The 18,287-nt window shown below is 42.1% G+C and overlaps 2 protein-coding genes across 3 annotated transcripts; one reads left to right on the top strand and one right to left on the bottom strand.

The window, feature by feature from the left end:
* The first annotated feature begins 56 nt into the window (after positions 1–56).
* On the top strand, positions 57–6,379 carry dnajc2 (DnaJ (Hsp40) homolog, subfamily C, member 2). Its single transcript, XM_065021425.1, has 16 exons — positions 57–241; positions 802–992; positions 1,501–1,576; positions 1,718–1,816; positions 2,275–2,497; positions 2,722–2,787; positions 3,109–3,200; positions 3,323–3,444; positions 3,548–3,697; positions 3,834–3,922; positions 4,017–4,086; positions 4,169–4,350; positions 4,709–4,809; positions 4,898–5,008; positions 5,210–5,364; positions 5,637–6,379. Exons 1-16 carry the CDS (start codon positions 184–186, stop codon positions 5,703–5,705), a joined length of 1,854 nt encoding a protein of 617 aa, XP_064877497.1. The 5' UTR covers positions 57–183; the 3' UTR covers positions 5,706–6,379.
* On the bottom strand, positions 5,725–10,324 carry pmpcb (peptidase, mitochondrial processing subunit beta). 2 transcript variants are annotated; one of them, XM_065021426.1, is made up of 13 exons: positions 10,208–10,324; positions 9,704–9,841; positions 9,529–9,615; positions 9,296–9,425; positions 8,944–9,142; positions 8,461–8,540; positions 8,146–8,258; positions 7,641–7,784; positions 7,395–7,555; positions 6,675–6,760; positions 6,446–6,534; positions 6,249–6,324; positions 5,725–5,947 (listed from the first exon to the last, which is right to left on the bottom strand). In XM_065021426.1, exons 1-13 carry the CDS (start codon positions 10,307–10,309, stop codon positions 5,883–5,885), a joined length of 1,470 nt encoding a protein of 489 aa, XP_064877498.1. In that variant the 5' UTR covers positions 10,310–10,324; the 3' UTR covers positions 5,725–5,882. The 2 variants fall into 2 exon arrangements, with proteins under 2 accessions (XP_064877498.1, XP_064877499.1); XM_065021427.1 differs by having other exon boundaries at positions 9,704–9,821; positions 10,208–10,290.
* Positions 10,325–18,287: the final 7,963 nt, after the last annotated feature.

Genomic DNA, 18,287 nt, shown 5'->3' with positions numbered 1-18,287 from the left:
TAAATATAAGGTATCCTATGTGGGATTTCGGAATTATAAGAGTGTAAGCCAGGTCTACCCAGTAAGGCACTTGTAAAAGCAGGCCCATGTGGTGTGCTGAAAAACCGGGCGACATACTAGCACTTTAGAAAACATTTAACTGAATACATTTCACAGCTGAATGTTATAGCACACATTTCCAATATGCTAATAGAAGCATTAGAAGGGGATGTTACAGTCGTCTACTGTAATGCCATTGCTGGTAAGCATTGAATGAGAGTGAAAATACTGCTGATACTGACACAATTCGCTATTATGTAGCTAGCTAGCAATCAACTATGCTAGTTAACTACCGGTATATCAGAGAACAGCTAACGTTAGCTAGTTATCGCATACTAGTATGAAGTGTTATTTAATTCATATTGTTAATATAATCATTGTAGCTAGCTAACGTTACTGTCTATGAAAATCGCTACGCTAAATGACTAAGAGGGACATAATTTATGTTGTGTTTCCTGTTGCTGAATCTTAGTTTTGAATGCTGCACAGATTTGTTCATATACTGTAGCCCCACATAGCTAGCTATAACACTTACCATGGCAATTTTTTGTTCATTTGTGGACATTTAGTGATACTTAAAAAAAAAAGAGGACAACTCAACTTATTAAAGGATATTTGACAGTCCTAGCTTACACTTACTCATACATAATGTATGTTTTGTTAACAAGGGAATTGAAGTTGTTTGGTAGGTTGCAGAATGTTATTCTCAGAGAGAGAATGCAGCCAGATGGAGGGGATAATGGTTGCCCTCCTCTCCCTCAGCCTCAGTGCAGATCGAGGTGGAACCTGTTGGTCGGTGGTTCGAGGCCTTTCTGAAGAGGAGGAACAGGAATGTATCGGCCTCCTTCCAGGAGCTTGAGGAAGAGGAGGAGCTGTCTGAGGAATCTGAGGATGAAGAGCTGCAGCTGGAGGATTTCCCCCTGCTGAGAACACTGGACCCCAAAGACTGGAAGGTAGTCGGGTGTATTCATTTTGCCGATTCTATTGAAAATAATTCCTTAAACTGAAACATACCTGAATTTGTCCAATCGAAACACTCGTTTGCAACTGTTGGACTAATAATTACACCCCAGATCAGCTAGATGAATGCAAGAAGTGTGCAAGGCGGTATTAAATGGGTCACTCTTCGTTACTCAAATTTTTCTCTTGACCTGTTGTAGCAACCTCATTATGGGTATGGGGGAAATTGTTGTAACGTGTAGTAGCCTAAACCTATTGACGTTATATTGAGCTGGGTGAATGAAATATGAATGGCACTCATCCAATATGCTGTAATAGAAATAAGGCCATGCTCATAAAACAAATGGTCCTCCCTCATCTTAAACAGCACCGACTGCCACTGAGTTAGACGTTATATCAGTGGGACCTCCCTTCAGAACCATTAGGAACACTGTGTATTGAATTCTACTTTTGGGAGTACGTAGTGAAGGATGTCTTCCCCCTTGGCGTTTCTCTTTTCAGAATCAAGATCACTATGCTGTCCTTGGACTGGCTCATATGAGGTACAAGGCGACACAGAAACAAATCAAAGCTGCCCGTGAGTATTTCCATGTGTGCTGTTGTCTTCTGAACCCCATTATATTTGTTGACCATAAGGTTTCTCTGACATTACTTCCAGAGTTCATTAGAATAGCAGCTTGTTTTACCCCAGTATATTAAGTGTAGTGTTTTTCAACAGACAAGGCAATGGTGTTGAAGCATCACCCTGACAAAAGGAAAGCTGCAGGAGAGCTGATTGTAGAAGGAGACGGTGACTACTTCACCTGTATAACTAAAGGTAAGGACATTGAAAAACGTTGTCAGCAATGCCAAAGTCATGGTTTATTCAAATCTTGCAGGGATCACATGCACATCCTAAAAAAAGTAAGTCCCTTTGGATAACTGTCTTTATATAGGTGTTATACCTCACAGTACTCCCTCTGTATACAATGATTATAGTATTGTTTTACCAGAAGGTTGCTGGCATCAATATCTTAGGTGCCACCTACTACCAATGTTCCCTTGAGCAACAAACTCAACCCCCTAAACTGCTCATTGGGCACTGCAGCTGCCCTCTGCTCCAGCCGAATGTGTGTTTGTGTGTGTATATCGGGAGGGATGGTGTTGGATAAAAGCAAAAGACTGATATCTATCTGGTGGACTAATAAAGGAGATGTTATCTCTTATCATTTGTGGCTAAACATTCTGTTTCAGCTCCTATTAACAATAATATTTTGTGTTTTTATCTCATACCAGCTATAGAGATTCTGTCAGATCCTGTGAAGCGAAGAGCATTTGACAGTGTAGATCCTACCTTTGACAACGCTGTGCCTTCAAAGGGCGAAGGAAAAGATAACTTCTTTGAGGCGTATGCTCCCGTCTTTGAGAGAAATGCCCGGTGGTCTTCTAAAAAACACGTTCCCAGACTTGGCACTATGGATTCCTCTTTTGAGGATGTGGATAATTTTTATTCTGTTTGGTAAGTAAGACCATCACTGGCCATCAGCATTGGCCATTGTGCGGAAAATGCCTTTGAGTTTAAACTTTGAACTACAAGGGAATTACTGCTCTTTCAGCCAAAGAATTCTGAATATGGAACTTATTTCAGACATGCGGTGTATTGCAACTTCTCACAATTATTTGATATTTCTTGTTCATTTATTTGAATTGTGAATTTGTTTCCCATTCATAATCTCAATCAAGGTACAACTTTGACTCATGGAGAGAGTTTTCTTATTTGGATGAAGAGGAAAAGGACAAGGCAGAATGGTGGGTAATATCAAAACAATCCATGTGGAATGCACTGGGATATATTTCAGTATTGTAGATGTTTTATTGTCACCAGGTACAGTAGAATGTGTTGCTTTACAGGGTTAGCCATAGTACGGTGCCCCCCTGGAGCAAATTAGGGTTAAGTGCCTTGCTCAAGTGCACATCGACCTATTTTTTTTTCATTTTTTTTCTTCAAATAGATCAGGGATTCGAACCAGGGACCTTTCGGTTACTGGCCCAGAGCTCTAACCGCTAGGCTGTCTGTGTCTTCCATTCTCAGTAGTGTCTGATTTGTATGCCTTCATCTGTTGAATTCAGTCGTGATGAGAGGAGATGGATTGAAAAGCAGAATCGTGCAGCCAGAGCCACCAGGAAGAAGGAAGAGATGAATAGACTACGGACGCTTGTTGGTAAGGCCCACTAGACATGCATACCTGTTCTTACATGAACAATAGAAAATGACTAACTCAACTGAAATACCTGGCAGATGGGTTCATGGAATGACACTGTTTGGGTGCGTTTCTGTTGAAAGACACGGCCTACAGCCTTGATCCCAGGATAAAGAAATTCAAAGATGATGAGAAGGCCAGAAAGGAGAATGAGAAGAAGGCCAAAGCGGACGCCAAGAGGAAAGAGCAGGAAGAGAAGGAGCGGGTCAGTCTGACACATTAGAACATGCGTTTTATTCTTGCCTCTCCTTTGTGTCCAGATGGTTTCTGCGTAGACTTCAATGCGTTTCTGACTGTGTTGGTATCAGGCTCGGCAGGCAGAGCTGGATGCTGCACGGCTGGCCAAAGAGAAGGAGGAAGAGGAGGCCAAACTGGTTGCCCAGCAGGCCAAGAAGGAGAAGGAGATCCAAAAGAAGGCCATCAAGAAAGAGAGGCAGAAACTGAGGACAACTTGCAAGGTGCTGCTTGAATGGGGTGGCCTCTCCAGGGAATTAATGAACATTTGCTGATTGGTGGGCAAGATTGTAATGCTGTTAAAGGTATCCCAACTCATCTTAGTATTTTCCTGTACTCTTGTTTTGTTTTCCCCTGAAGAACTGGAATTACTTTGGTGACAATGAATCTGATAGTGTGAAAATGATGGAAGATGTGGAGAAACTTTGTGACCGTTTGGAGCTTGTGAGGTAAAGGATATTAATTTAAATTCACCTTATTGGTAATACTTTATACAAATCTGCAGTTGAACTCAATACAGTGGGAATCACTTTCTTTCTCCAGTCTGCAATCCCTGAATGAAGGATTGGCATTGGGTTCAAAGGAGGAGGGCAAGGTAGCGGTGGAGAAGCAGGTAGAGAGCACCACATGATGACTGGGTGTAAATATGGTACACAGCTTCCATCTGTACCACTGACATTGTTTTGTATGTACAGGTGCAGGAGGTGAATGCCCAGCTGCAAAAGGAGAAGGATGCGGAGGTGCAGGCCAGACAAGCTGTCCGTACTACCGTACAGGCCAGCGGAGGAGGAGGAGGAGGAGGAAAGGGCTGGAATGAGGAAGAGCTCCCGCTGCTCATCAAAGCAGTCAACCTGTTCCCTGCAGGAACCAACGCCAGGTACCCTCCCAGGGCTGCGTTCAACAGGGCACAATGTTGAAGTAGAAATATGTAGAACAAACGAGCCTAAAAATACATAAAACGAACTTGCCTCTTACATGTAGAATAAGGAATCCACTCTATTCATGACATTTCTGTATTGACATGTTTTTGATGCTGCTCATAGGAAACACACTTTTTCATTTGAACAATGGTACAAGTTCAATATTCATGACATTTCTATCTGCAATGTTTGCCTAATGAACTTGGCTGTGTTCTGTCCATGAAGCGGAACATCCCACTGCTGGTGTAGATGGCCTTGCGGATTTCATGCTTTTACTTTTCAAGTGATTCATCTTTCGTTGTTTCTATCCTGTAGATGGGAAGTTATTGCCAACTACATGAACTTGCACTCCACCAGTGGCATCAAAAGGACAGCCAAAGATGTTATCAACAAAGCCAAGAACTTACAAAAGCTTGGTGAGCAACTGTCATGTCACCAGATGTAGGAGCCTTTTGTCAGTGTAATTCTCTGCAAAACACGTTTGAAACTTTGCCACTTTTTCAGAACCCGGGCAGAAAGATGAGATTAACAAGAAGGCCTTTGAGAAGTTTAACAAAGAGCATGCAGCCGTGCCCCAGACAGTGGACAACGCAGTGCCCTCTGAGAGATTTGACGGTGAGTGGTCATTCAGTAGGTCATTTTTGCTTGCACAAAAGCCCACTGGATTTATACCCATGACTGAAAGTACTTTGTAACTGTCTCCATACTTTCCACACTTGAGGATCTGATTAAGTTGATTAAGGGAGGGGGAGGGGAGGGGGTGTAGTAGTGACTACGTTTCCCATTCACTGTCCTCTTCAATTGTCACTGCTTCAGGTGCTGAAGCCAACACTGCATCCTGGACCACTGAGGAGCAGAAGCTTCTAGAGCAGGCCTTGAAGACCTACCCAGTCAGCACCCCAGAGAGGTGGGAGAAGATTGCTGTAGCTGTGCCCGGACGTACCAAGAAGGACTGTATGAAGAGATATAAGGTAAACTGGACCTTGTCGTTAATCCTTCTGTGTGGTTTCAATCCCTGTTTGTATGTACAATTTAGATGACATGTCGAAGCTGTAGCATTCTAAAGCGGAGTTACAATCTGATCACGTTTAGTCTGCACCTTTTTAAAGGCAATGTTTATGGAGCCCGAATTCATGGTAAACGCTGCATAGCGCACATGTTGACTCAATGGGAAGTGACCTTTTAAAAGGGCTCTACCGCTGATCAGATTGAATGCCTGCCTAAAGCTAGTTCTCCTCTACAGGAACTGGTGGAGATGGTCAAAGCCAAGAAGGCCGCCCAGGAACAAGTTGGCAGTAAAAGCAGAAAATGACAAGACAAACAGCCCCATGTTCTTTCTTTTAACATTATTGTGTTGGGTCTTTATTTTATAATAAAATTCAAAGAAACCACAATTCAAACTCTGTTTGTAAAAGTTGATATGTTTATATATTGTACAGTTGGCTGCTCGCTGTTAACTTTCCTAAGTATCTAAAGAGAGCACCAATTCTCAGGTTCTCATCCAGTACATCCCACTGCGAATTCGGTTGTAGTCTGGGAGCTGCTCAATTGGTCCTGAAAAAGAGGGAAATGTACTGAATGCTCTTTATACCACACCAGTTTTGTAAGTAGTCAACCATCAACAGTTGAATTGCACTGTTTTGCCCTAGCAGCACAGGTAAGGTCTTGACTGAGTGCAATATTGTATGTATTGTCTTGGCAACGAATGAAGTGTGTATATTTGTAGCTGAAATTGCATAACTTTGTTTGACGACCCCTAATAGCCTTAATTTGGAAGGGGGGGGGGAGAATGCCAGTAAACAGAATGAATTAGAATCTGTTCTCAATGTCAATAACAATAGAAATCACAACGTACCGACTGCTGCGATGGCAGGCGATTTGTCATAGATGTATTTTGTACACACGTCCTTGATGGTCTTTGCATCTATGGCCTTCGAGGGACATAAAAAAATATTTCAAATAAAGACACTGCAATTTCCCAACACAGTCCACAAGTGTCTTTGCTATGTTAATCACAGCTTACATTTGGGGTCGAAACATTCCTTTACTTACATCAATTCTGGCCTCCAGTTCATGCAGAGGGATCCTACGGCTGTAACAAAGCATCTGTCTGCCGATGTCCTCACAGATGGGGGTGGATCCTAGAAAAAAGGTCAATTTGATTTTACGATCATTGGCAGGGTTGGCTAAATACCTCCCATATAAATTTAAATGTGTCTGCAGATAACTGGGTACCCCTGAAAGTCCATTGGTAATTCAAACCCTAATCACATGGCCTTACCGTCAAGATGCAAAAGCATGTTTGTCTTGAGGAGGTTCTTGGCTCTTGCAACTTCGCTCTCAGTAACGCTAGTGCAGAGTGACATCCTGAGGCGAACAAAAGTAAACGTCAGTCATATTTATTGGACAGAAGTCATAGTATGAACTGAGCGGCAACCCCCTTTCTCACTACCGTGCTGACCCAAACTATGAACTGAGCGGAAACCCCCTTTCTCACTACCGTGCTGACCCAAACTATGAACTGAGCGGCAACCCCCTTTCTCACTACCGTGCTGACCCAAACTATGAACTGAGCGGCAACCCCCTTTCTCACTACCGTGCTGACCCAAACTATGAACTGAGCGGAAACCCCCTTTCTCACTACCGTGCTGACCCAAACTATGAACTGAGCGGCAACCCCCTTTCTCACTACCGTGCTGACCCAAACTATGAACTGAGCGGCAACCCCCTTTCTCACTACCGTGCTGACCCAAACTATGAACTGAGCGGAAACCCCCTTTCTCACTACCGTGCTGACCCAAACTATGAACTGAGCGGCAACCCCCTTTCTCACTACCGTGCTGACCCAAACTATGAACTGAGCGGCAACCCCCTTTCTCACTACCATGCTGACCCAAACTATGCTGGGTCAGATTTTCTTCACATTGTCCTTTTCAGCCCTGTTCTAGCATAACTAGGTCAGCTTGGTTTGACTGCCCACTCAGGTGACAGCTGTGCTCACCATTCCAGCTGGGCGAAGTGCATCATCTCGTTGATGGTGCCAGGCTCACACACCATGTAGAGTCCCCACAGGCCTGTGTCGGTGTAACAGGTGTTGAAAGACTGGAAGCTGTGGCACAAGTTGCCCTGGCATGCCATCTGTGCCAGCTTGCTGGAGAGATTCTGGCAAAGGTCAATACACAGATTGTAAGAGGAGGAATCGACCTGGAAGGAGTCCCGGTGCCTGGGAACATGAATGAGAACTTACCACACCCCCACCAAAGGAGCGGTCCCAGTTGCCGATGAGTGTGTTTGCCACCATAAGGGGAATGGTATCGGGGTGCGACCAGCCCACTGCTTCCACAGCAATGGCAATGTGTGCCAGGGGCATCTTGTCATCACGAACTCGGATCTATCCAACAATGAAATCAAATTGTCCAATATACAAGGGGAAATTCCACAGTAAGTGACTCATTTCACAAACAAAAACCAACTACTGAAAAGTTAAACAAACCATACAACTTTATGCACAAGGACTACTTTGAACATTTAACAAAAGCACTGTTCAAGAGAATGACGGTTTGCCATTTGCTGTCATTTTGTTACCAAACTTTGCATCTGCACTGTTCAAGTAAATGTGTTTTTGTAAACATTTATTTGTGCATAGTTTGAAATACATTTTAAAGTGAAATCTGAGTCACTCTTACCATGGAATTGCCCATGGGGAGCAAGTTTGCCTGTTGGAGATAAACATTAAGGGCCTTCAATCTCACCTCACTTCCAGTAAAGTCACATTGTGGGAAAGTTGGCGCCTCTCCCTTGTATCTGGCAGGAAGATTCCCAAAGTGGTACTTGGCCAAATCTATCAATTCATTGTGTGAAACCCCTGTTCAAAAGACAACGTTAGAGTCATTGGAAGATATTTTGTGCCATTTGTCAATGACAGTGTACATTATGTGATTTTGACCAATTGTGTAGGCATTGCCTACTAATTGGTTGATGTCATTGGAAACATCTTTATTACTACAAAACATAAGCATGCCATTTTCAAATGTTGTGATGGTGCTCTTTAAGAGGAGAAAACCTACCCCCAGCAGCAGCCAACACTATTCTCGGTCCTTTGTAGTGAGTCGTGATGTATTCAACAAGGTCTCCTCTGTTTATTGTTCTATAAACACAGACAGCAGAAATGTCACTGCATATCCTCTGTGGTTTCTATGAAGCAAACTGGTCTGAGATGACAGTTAAGTAGTTGACAGGAATAACCAAGTCTAGGGGTGTATTAGTCAGTAGTGAGCAATTCACAACATCGCAGATATAAAGGTAATGAATACAGTTAACCGGATGCCCTGTTCTGCAGTACATTTCTTTGTTAACATTCTGTAACATTGTTCTCGTGAGTTGGTTTATGTTCATTAGGCACAAAACGGAAGAAAACAGACTGTATCCGAGTGGGACTAGGCTTCCTGGTCCAATAAGGAATGCAGATTTTTTTGTTTTGGGTTGCACAACATTTCCCATTCTGTGCCGTAATGAACCCAGGCCCCAGCTGAGGCAGGTGAGAGTCCTACTTGATGTTCTCCGTAGGGCCCAGGATGGTTCTGCCCAGCGCTGTGGCTTGATAAGCTGTGGCGTGGAGGTAATCAAACACCACCTCCTGCAGGTTGGTCTCTACTTCCTGCATCTCTCGGAGGATGACCCCTCGCTCTCGCTCGATTTCTGCTCCCCCCAATGTGCTGTTCTGGATGATGTCTGCCAGGATCTCTACCGCTGGAGAACAAGGGAGGGGGAGCATTAGAAATGGTCTCCACCACACCGAAGATTCTTCATTTCTTATAGCAAAATGTCCACTATCCATCTGTGGCCACACACAGTTCAGTGACAAGACAGTGGAGCAAATCTCTTTACAGTCAGTGGTCATACCTCTGGGAAGGTCCTTTGTGAATGCTTTGGCGTAATACACAGTCTGCTCCCTCGAGGTGTAAGCATTCAGATGGGCCCCCATATTTTCAATCTCCAGCTCCAGGTCAAGCTGAGAGCGCTTCTGTGTACCCTGCCAGACGCACATCACAGATGAACAGACATGTCAAACGGTAACAAATATGGTCATGGACATTGGTTGCGATTTGCAGTGGTTGTAGCACTTGTCATCTAACCTTGAAAGCCATGTGTTCCAAGAAATGAGCAGTGCCATTGTTCCTCTCATTCTCATAACGACTCCCTGCATCTATCCAGAGACCAACCTGCAAGGCACCAATTGATGACATCGGACTTCAGCACACATATAGTAGACAGATTGTACTTAACAGTGGGAGGGTCTCTGTTACTCACTGTGCAAGTCGAAAGACCGGAATCCTCAGATGCAACACGTAGTCCATTTTCTAAGGTGGTAACCTTGGTTTCAGGGACATTTAACATCACTTGGTTGGCGGCCTGCGTAGCCAATAGTCTGTGTGAACCAACAATGGACTGCAATGAGAAGGATGGAAGTGAGTACTATTAGCGACTAACGGTACTAGCTAGCTACAGGAGAACGTTGATAGCATTTGCAAGTTTTACTTGGCTGGGCATTACGGTTTATTCTAGTGTAGACTATAAATATCTAGGTAATGCTACTGGTTTGAAGTAAGTTGTATGATCATTTCACACGCAGAGTCAATTATCACTAGAAGGAATTTTTCTACTTCATCAAAGCTTCAGGACCTGCAGAACACAGGCAATGCTGCCTGGATATCCCTCTTAATTAGCTACTATAGTTAGCGAAGTATCTGTTATTGATAATTCTACCAAGGTTTACAGGCTAAAATTGTCACCCTTCTGGATATCGAGACTTACCCTGGTTAAGACATTAGTCTTCAATAAATTCCGTTTTACAAGATATCTCCCAGCGGAGGTAAGGCGATGTAAGGACGTCGCCATGTTGATTATTTGTGACATGGCTATTGCGCAAGTGCGATTATTCAGTGAGCTGCCGTAATGAGCATGTAACACGCCCACCAGCATTTGCCATGTCATTATGATTTGTAAAATGTCATATTCATAAATATACATTTACAAATGTAGCTATAATTGTAAATGTATTAATAGAAAACAATTGTTTATAATCTTTAAGAATGAAATTGTACAATACTTGAAAACCATTTCCCCCTCTAGTAATAAGAAAGCTGTGTAGACCGTGAATGTATGTAACTTTTTCAAAGGTTTTGGTTTGAATGTACTTTATTATCATAATGCTTTACTATTCTCTCCCCTGGTAGTTATGTTCTAAATTTTTCATATACTCTTTGTTTATTTAGTCTGTCTATTTCCTGTGTGCTTGAAATTGATTCATAAAAAATAATTTCAAATAATATAGCTGCAAGCAGCAATGAACGGGGTTCACAGGATGACAGTCAGGACACACTATCAGTTAGATAACAAAGCAAGCACTCTATCATGTAGAAATCTTCCTTTATGTGCAATCAATTAAAAATGCATGAAGCACCAGTGACTCAGTCTATAAAAAGTGCTAAACTACAGGACTGTTTTTCTAGCACAGACTGGAATATGTTGAAGGATTCTTACGATGGCATTGAGGAGTATACCAAATCAGTCACTGGCTTCATCAATAAGTGCATCAATGACGTCGTCCCTACAGTGACTGTGCGTACATATCCAACCAGAAGCCATGGATTACAGAGTGGGACTCTAACCCGGAAGCTTATAAGAAATCTCGCTATGCCCTCCAACGAACCATCAAACAGGCAAAGTGTCAATACAGGGCTAAGACCGAATTGTACTACACCGGCTCCGACGCACGTCGGATGTGGCAGGGCTTGCAAACTATTACAGACTACAAAGGGAAGCACAGCTGAGAGCTGCCCAGTGACACAAGCCTACTAGACGAGCTACATAACTTCTATGCTCGCTTCGAGGCAAGTAACACTGAAACATGCATGAGAGAACCAGCTTTTCCGGGCGACTGTATGATCACACTCTCCGCAGCCGATGTGTGTAAGACCTTTAAACAGATCAACATTCACAAGGCCGCAGGGCCAGATGGATTACCAGGACGTGTACACCGAGCATGCACTTACCAACTGGCAAGTGTCTTCACTGACATTTTCAACCTCTCCCTGTCTGAGTCTGTAATACCAACACATTTCAAGCAGACCACCATAGTCCCTGTGTCCAAGAACACTAAGATAACCTGCCTAAATGACTACCGACCCGTAGCACTCATGTCTGTAGTCATGAAATGCTTTGAAAGTATTGTCATGGCTCACATCAACACCATTATCCCGCATTAAACACCATAGTGCCCTCAAAGATCAGCACTATGCTAAGGACCCTGGGACTAAACACCTCCCTAAACACCTCCCTCTGCAACTGGATCCTGGACTTCCTGACTGGCCGCCCCCCAGGTGGTAAGGGTAGGTAACAACACATCTGCCACGCTGATCCTCAACACGGGGCCCCTCAGGGGTGTGTGCTCAGTCCCCTCCTGTACTCCTTGTTCACTCGTGACTGCACGGCCAGGCACGACTCCATCACCATCATTATGTTTGCCGATGACAGAACAATGGTAGTCGACAGGACCAGGTTGAGAGCTTTAAGTTCCGTGATCAAAACAAAGGAGATGATTGTGGACTCAGACAGGTTTTTAAAAGAGGACTGAGCATCACTGCCTGGTATGGCAACCTCAGCCTTTTCTCATCGACAGGACTGTAGTGGAGCAGGTTGAGAGCTTTAAGTTCCTTGGTGTTCACATTACCAACAAACTAACATGGTCCAAGCACACCAAGACTGTAGTGAAGAGGGCACGACAAAACCTATTCCCTCTCAGGAGACTGAAAAGATTTGGCATGGGTTGATTTGATCAGTTTGGTATTTGGTATTTTATTAGGATCCCCATTAGCTGCACATTTGACAAATACAATTTGATTTGATTTGATCAGTTTGGTATTTGGTATTTTATTAGGATCCCCATTAGCTGTTGCAAAAGCAGCAGCTACTCTTCCTGGGGTCCAACACAAAACATGAAACATAATACAGAATGACATAATACAGAACATCAATAGACAAGAACAGCTCAAGGACAAAACTGCATATAGTTTTTAAAAAGGCACATATCAATGCATACACACAAACTATCTAGGTCAATTAGGGGAGAGGCGTTGTTCCACAAGGTGTTGCTTTCTCTGTTTTAGTTAAATAATTACCATGTTTATCTCTCAGTGCCACAAGAATGATGCAAGTGAAGTTTAGTCTAGTGCTGTAGGTTGGTTATCTTTGAATGCAGGTAATCATTCTTAAAGTCATTACTTAATGTATTGAGTTTATATATAGTGTACCTATGCTGGGGTTAAGATTTGTAAAATATTTCAGCGTTAGTCTATTGGTATATTGCAGTGATCTTATTTTGTTAAACTCGTACCAAATATGGTTTGAATATGATTTGTGGTTTTGGAATTGTTGTTTTAACTGTTTTGCTATTGACTCCTTGTGCATCTCTTTGAGTGTGTTCATCAAGTAGTTACTTGTGTTGTGGCTTGTGCATCTCTTTGAGTGTGTTCATCAAGTAGTTACTTGTGTTGTGGCTTGTGCATCTCTTTGAGTGTGTTCATCATCTCTTTGGTGTGTTCTTTGAGTGTGTTCATCAAGTAGTTACTTGTGTGGTGGCTTGTGCATCTCTTTGAGTGTGTTCATCAAGTAGTTACTTGTGTTGTGGCTTGTGCATCCCTTTGAGCGTGTTCATCAAGTAGTTACTTGTGTTGTGGCTTGTGCATCTCTTTGAGTGTGTTCATCAAGTAGTTACTTGTGTTGTGGTGTGAATTTGGGAAGGTTTAGGAATTGTATTGATTGTAATGTGCAAACTGAAATACACTACAGTTCAGTCCTTACACCATTAGTTAAGGCAATTCATTAGAATATATATACAAAATCTGAAGTCAATCTGATTTATGGTTCATGAGAAGATTTTATAAAGTATTTTAAGCATTAGCATATATGAAACAATATGTACAGTTGAAGTCGGAAGTTTACATACACTTAGGTTGGAGTCATTAAAACTCGTTTTTCAACCACTCCACAAATTTCTTGTTAACAAACTATATTTTTGGCAAGTCGGTTAGGACATCTACTTTGTGCATGACAAGTAATTTTTCCAACAATTGTTTACAGACAGATTATTTCACTTGTAATTCACTGTATCACAATTCCAGTGGGTCAGAAGTTTACATACACTAAGTTGACTGTGCCTTTAAACAGCTTGGAAAAATCCAGAAAATGATGTCATGGCTTTAGAAGCTTCTGATAGCCTAATTGACATAATTTGAGTCAATTGGAAGTGTACCTGTGGATGTATTTCAAGGCCTACCTTCAAACTCAGTGCCACTTTGCTTGACATGGGAAAATCAAAAGAAATCAGCCAAGACATCATAAAAAAAACAGTTTCATCTTTGGGAGCAATTTCCAAATGCCTGAAGGTACCACGTTCATCTGTACAAACAATAGTAAGCAAGTATAAACACCATGGGGACCACACAGTCGCCCTCCCGCTCAGGAAGGAGACACGTTCTGTCTCCATGAGATGAATGTACTTTGGTGCGAAAAGTGCAAAAGAATCCCAGAATAATAGCAAAGGACCTTGTGAAGATGCTAGAGGAAACAGGTACAAAAGTCGATATCGACATAACCTGAAAGGCCGCTCAGCAAGGAAGAAGCCACTGCTCCAAAACTGCCATAAAAAAGCCAGACTATGGTTTGCAACTGCACATGGGGACAAAGATCGTACTTTTTGGCGAAATGTCCTCTGGTCTGTTGAAACAAAAATATAACTGTTTGGCCATAATGAATATTGTTATGTTTGGAGGAAAAAGGGGGAGGCTTGCAAGACGAAGAACATCACCCCAATCGTGAAGCATAGGGATGGCAGCATCATGTTGTAGGGTGCTTTGCTGCGTGAGGGACTGGTTCACTTCAAAAAATAGATGGCATCATGAGAGAGGAAAATGATGTGGATATATTTAAGCAACATCTCAAGACATTAGTCAGGAAGTTAAAGCTTGGTTACAAATTGGTCCTCCAAATGGACAATGGCCCCAAGCATACTTCCAAAGTTGTGGCAAAATGGCTTAAGGACAACAAAGTCAAGGTATTGGAGTGGCCATCACAAGCCCTGACCTCAATCCTATAGAAAATTTGTTGGCAGAACTGAAAAAGCGTGTGCGAGCAAGGAGGCCTACAAACATGACTCCGTTACACCAGCTCTGTCAGGAGGAATGGGCCAAACTTATTGTGGGAAGCTTGTGGAAGGCTACCTGAAATGTTTGACCTAAGTTAAACAATTTAAAGGCAATTCTACCAAATACTAATTGAGTGAATGTAAACTTCTGACCCACTGGGAATGTGATGAAAGAAATAAAAGCTGAAATAAATCACTCTACTATTTTTCTGACATTTCACATTCTTTAAATAAAGTGGCGATCCTAACTGACCTAAGATAGGGAATTTTTACTATGATTAAATGTCAGGATGTCACGTTCTGACCTTTATTTCCTTTGTTTTGTATTTATTGAGTATGGTCAGGGCGTGAGTTGGGTGGGCAGTCTGTTTGTTTTTCTATGATTTGGGGATTTGTATGTTTCGGCCTAGTATGGTTCTCAATCAGAGGCAGGTGTCATTAGTTGTCTCTGATTGAGAATCATACTTAGGTAGCCTGGGTTGCATTGTTTGTTTGTGGGTGATTGTCTATGCTAGTTGCTTGTGTCAGCACAGGTCTCATTTGTAGCTTCACGGTCTTTATTGTTTTTGTATGCAGTGTTCAGTACTGTCTTTAATTAAATATTCACTATGAACACATACCACGCTGCGTTTTGGTCATCTGATCCTTCTCGCCTCTCCTCTTCAGATGAAGAGTTTATGGGCCCTTGAGGCGAATTTGTTCAGCGTGAGGAAAGACACCAACATTCCAAGTTTCTAAGTATCTAAGTCAAACGATGGATATGAGGTTTTAAGTGAGACTGCTTATAACGGTGGCATTCTTTTTGACCAACGTAGTCATGGCCTTTAGTTTTTGTGTGTAAAATTAGAAAAAGAGTTACCAATCTATGCTTACGTTTTTTGGCAACAATCAACAATGACACAATTCAGAGAATAACAATAGGCTTCACAGGTAAAACATTTCTAATTTAACAGGTGCTCTTCTCCAGGGATCTAGTGCAGGGCGGCAGGTAGCCTAGTGGTTAGCGCATTGGGCCAGTAACCAAAAGGTTGGTGGATTAAATCCCTGAGCTGACAAGGTGCAGTTAACCCACTGTTTATAGGCTGTCAGTGTCAATAAGGATTTGTACTCATTGCCTAGTTAAATAAAGGTTAAAAAAATATATATATATCCAGACCAGCTAGGGCTAAGTACCTTGCTCAAGGGCACATTGACATACTTTTCACCTAGTTGGCTCAGGGATTTGAACCAGCAACCTTTTGGTTACTGGCCCAATACCCTTAAGTGCTAGGCTTCCTGCTGCCAAGAACCCCTAAAAAAAGTTTATTTGCCCACACTTTTAAGCTAATAGAACAGCTGGAAAACCCATACCCCAACGTAAAAGCGCACATATTCTAAAATTCTAAATATCTATGTCTAGAATTTAGAGCAGGCTCGTGCCTTTCTGTGGAGCATCCTGAACTTACTACTGATATCCAGTAGATGGCAGCCTGATCAAACTCCAGTACCTTTGCAGAATTGTAATAGCACTATGGAGATTTTTGTGCCTCAAATATTGCTTCATGAGGTCGTGTTGAGCGTGTATATTAATGCCTTGCATATCCTGACTCTGCCAATTTATAGTTAATACATTTTTGTGGTGGTATTTTCATCAACTGATGTCCCTGTTTTGAAATGTAGCCTATTATTGTTATCCAATAAATTTTTGGGGGAGAAAAAGTAGACTAACCTGGGTTATTGCGGATCTGATTGAATCCTAGTCTTCTTATTATGTCCCCCTTGTAGTTCAAGGTAGGCTAAAGTGTGGCCCGCTTTTTCTTGGGTAGGACTAGTCTAATTGAATACTGTTTACAGCTGTTGCTGTTCATTGCTGTAAATCAGAAAATGGGACACATTTGATACACAACTTTGTCCTTTATGTCCATAGTATTACAACTGTCACATTATTCAACATATCTCCTGTTGGTCAGAAGGGGTTCAATTCAGGACAACACCGATCCTTGTTACAGTTTTGAGAATTTATCCACTACATACAGATAAATCAAGCAGTGAAACCACCATTTCATGTACCGTTTGCCTCTCAAATGAGGGTTTTACTAAAAGCAAAACTGAAAGGATGATTCTTTGTAAAGTAACATTCCCTGCTAAAAGGTATTTTAAGTCTTGTGTTGAGTTCAGCTGCTTTCAGGCTAGAATAAAAGGCATTTTTCAACACTGTATCGCCTTGGAAATGATCCTTATCTCGGTACATGGCTCACCCATGAAAGTGGCTGCTTTCAGTCAGACGGCAACGTTTGATATTCCCACCAGTAATGACTGTGTCCATATTTGCTGTGGGATGTTTCTCTTATAATGAGCCGCCTCTGCTTCCATAACTGCAGCAATTAGACACATTTAGGTCAAATACATTTGATCTGTTTTTCTGCACCCATGAACACTTCCATACATTTGATCTGTTTTCCTGCACCCATGAATACTTCCATACATTTGATCTGTTTTTCTGCACCCATGAACACTTCCATACATTTGATCTGTTTTTCTGCACCCATGAACACTTCCATACATTTGATCTGTTTTCCTGCACCCATGAACACTTCCATACATTTGATCTGTTTTTCTGCACCCATGAACACTTCCATACATTTGATCTGTTTTCCTGCACCCATGAACACTTCCATACATTTGATCTGTTTTTCTGCACCCATGAACACTTCCATACATTTGATCTGTTTTTCTGCACCCATGAACACTTCCATACATTTGATCTGTTTTTCTGCACCCATGAATACTTCCATACATTTGCTATAATGATACTGTATCTTAATTTAATGACTTGAAAATGTACTTTTGAATTCATATGTGAGTGTAGTGGAATAGCAATCCTGAGTTATTTTTATAGGTTATTTCCAATCAACATTGGTATATGGACGATACTGAGGAAGTTTTGAGGTAAGAGAAATGATGTCTTGTCTTAGTCTCAGGATGACTCTGGTCTCAGGACCTCTGTGTCTGTCACCTGGCAACAATCTTGTTGCTTGGATACAATATGCTGTGCTTTATTTTCATGAGATCAAATAGGCTGGAGTTGAAAGACTTGTAGGCTAGAACAGGAGGCGGTGTTGTATTGCATACGATGTGAATGTTTTGAGGTGATCATACAGTCCTTTGTCCTTTGTGATGCATGGTCCATCCTGTGATTAGAACCTCCAGCATCACTTGGGTTAGAAGTAGAGGGAGGGGGTGGTGGGGTTTGAGGTTTGAGGTAAGGTTAGGTTAGGGTTAACTTCTTTGGCATACTGGTTATTGTTCTGAATTTCGGATGACTGACGTTCCCAAAGTAAACTGCCTGTTACTCAGGCCCAGAAGCTAGGATATGCATATAATTAGTAGCATTGGATGGAAAGCACTCTGAAGTTTCCAAAACTGGTAAAATAATGTCTGTGAGTATATCAGCCCTGATATGGCAGGCGAAAATCCGAGGAAATCCATCCAGATTTTTTTATTTTTTTAGGTCACAGGCCATTTCAATGCTAGCTTATGGAATATACAAATAGATAGGATCCAGATTGCAGTTCCCATGGCTTACACTAGATGCCAACAGTCTTTAAAAAGGGTTACAGGCTTGGTTTTTGAAAAATTAGCAAGTAGTTTTTCCAAGGTGTCTCTCATTAGAAAAGTAGTCTTGTTGGTGCACGCTCTTCGTTATTTATC

Source organism: Oncorhynchus nerka, linkage group LG8, assembly GCF_034236695.1.
Source record: "Oncorhynchus nerka isolate Pitt River linkage group LG8, Oner_Uvic_2.0, whole genome shotgun sequence".
NCBI classification, from domain to species: domain Eukaryota; kingdom Metazoa; phylum Chordata; class Actinopteri; order Salmoniformes; family Salmonidae; genus Oncorhynchus; species Oncorhynchus nerka.
Note: the sequence above shows the minus strand (reverse complement) of the source record. Positions and strands in the feature narration are given on the sequence as shown.

Coding starts and splice junctions, on each gene's coding strand:
- dnajc2 (XM_065021425.1), top strand. CDS start 184: ATGCTAATAGAAGCATTAGAAGGGGATGTTACAGTCGTCTACTGTAAT. Junction 4,087..4,168: donor AGGTAGCGGTGGAGAAGCAG/GTAGAGAGCACC, acceptor TTGTATGTACAG/GTGCAGGAGGTGAATGCCCA. Junction 4,351..4,708: donor CCTGCAGGAACCAACGCCAG/GTACCCTCCCAG, acceptor TCTATCCTGTAG/ATGGGAAGTTATTGCCAACT.
- pmpcb (XM_065021426.1), bottom strand. CDS start 10,309: ATGTCACAAATAATCAACATGGCGACGTCCTTACATCGCCTTACCTCC. Junction 9,143..9,295: donor CACAAAGGACCTTCCCAGAG/GTATGACCACTG, acceptor CTTGTTCTCCAG/CGGTAGAGATCCTGGCAGAC. Junction 5,948..6,248: donor GCCTGCCATCGCAGCAGTCG/GTACGTTGTGAT, acceptor CCTCTTTTTCAG/GACCAATTGAGCAGCTCCCA.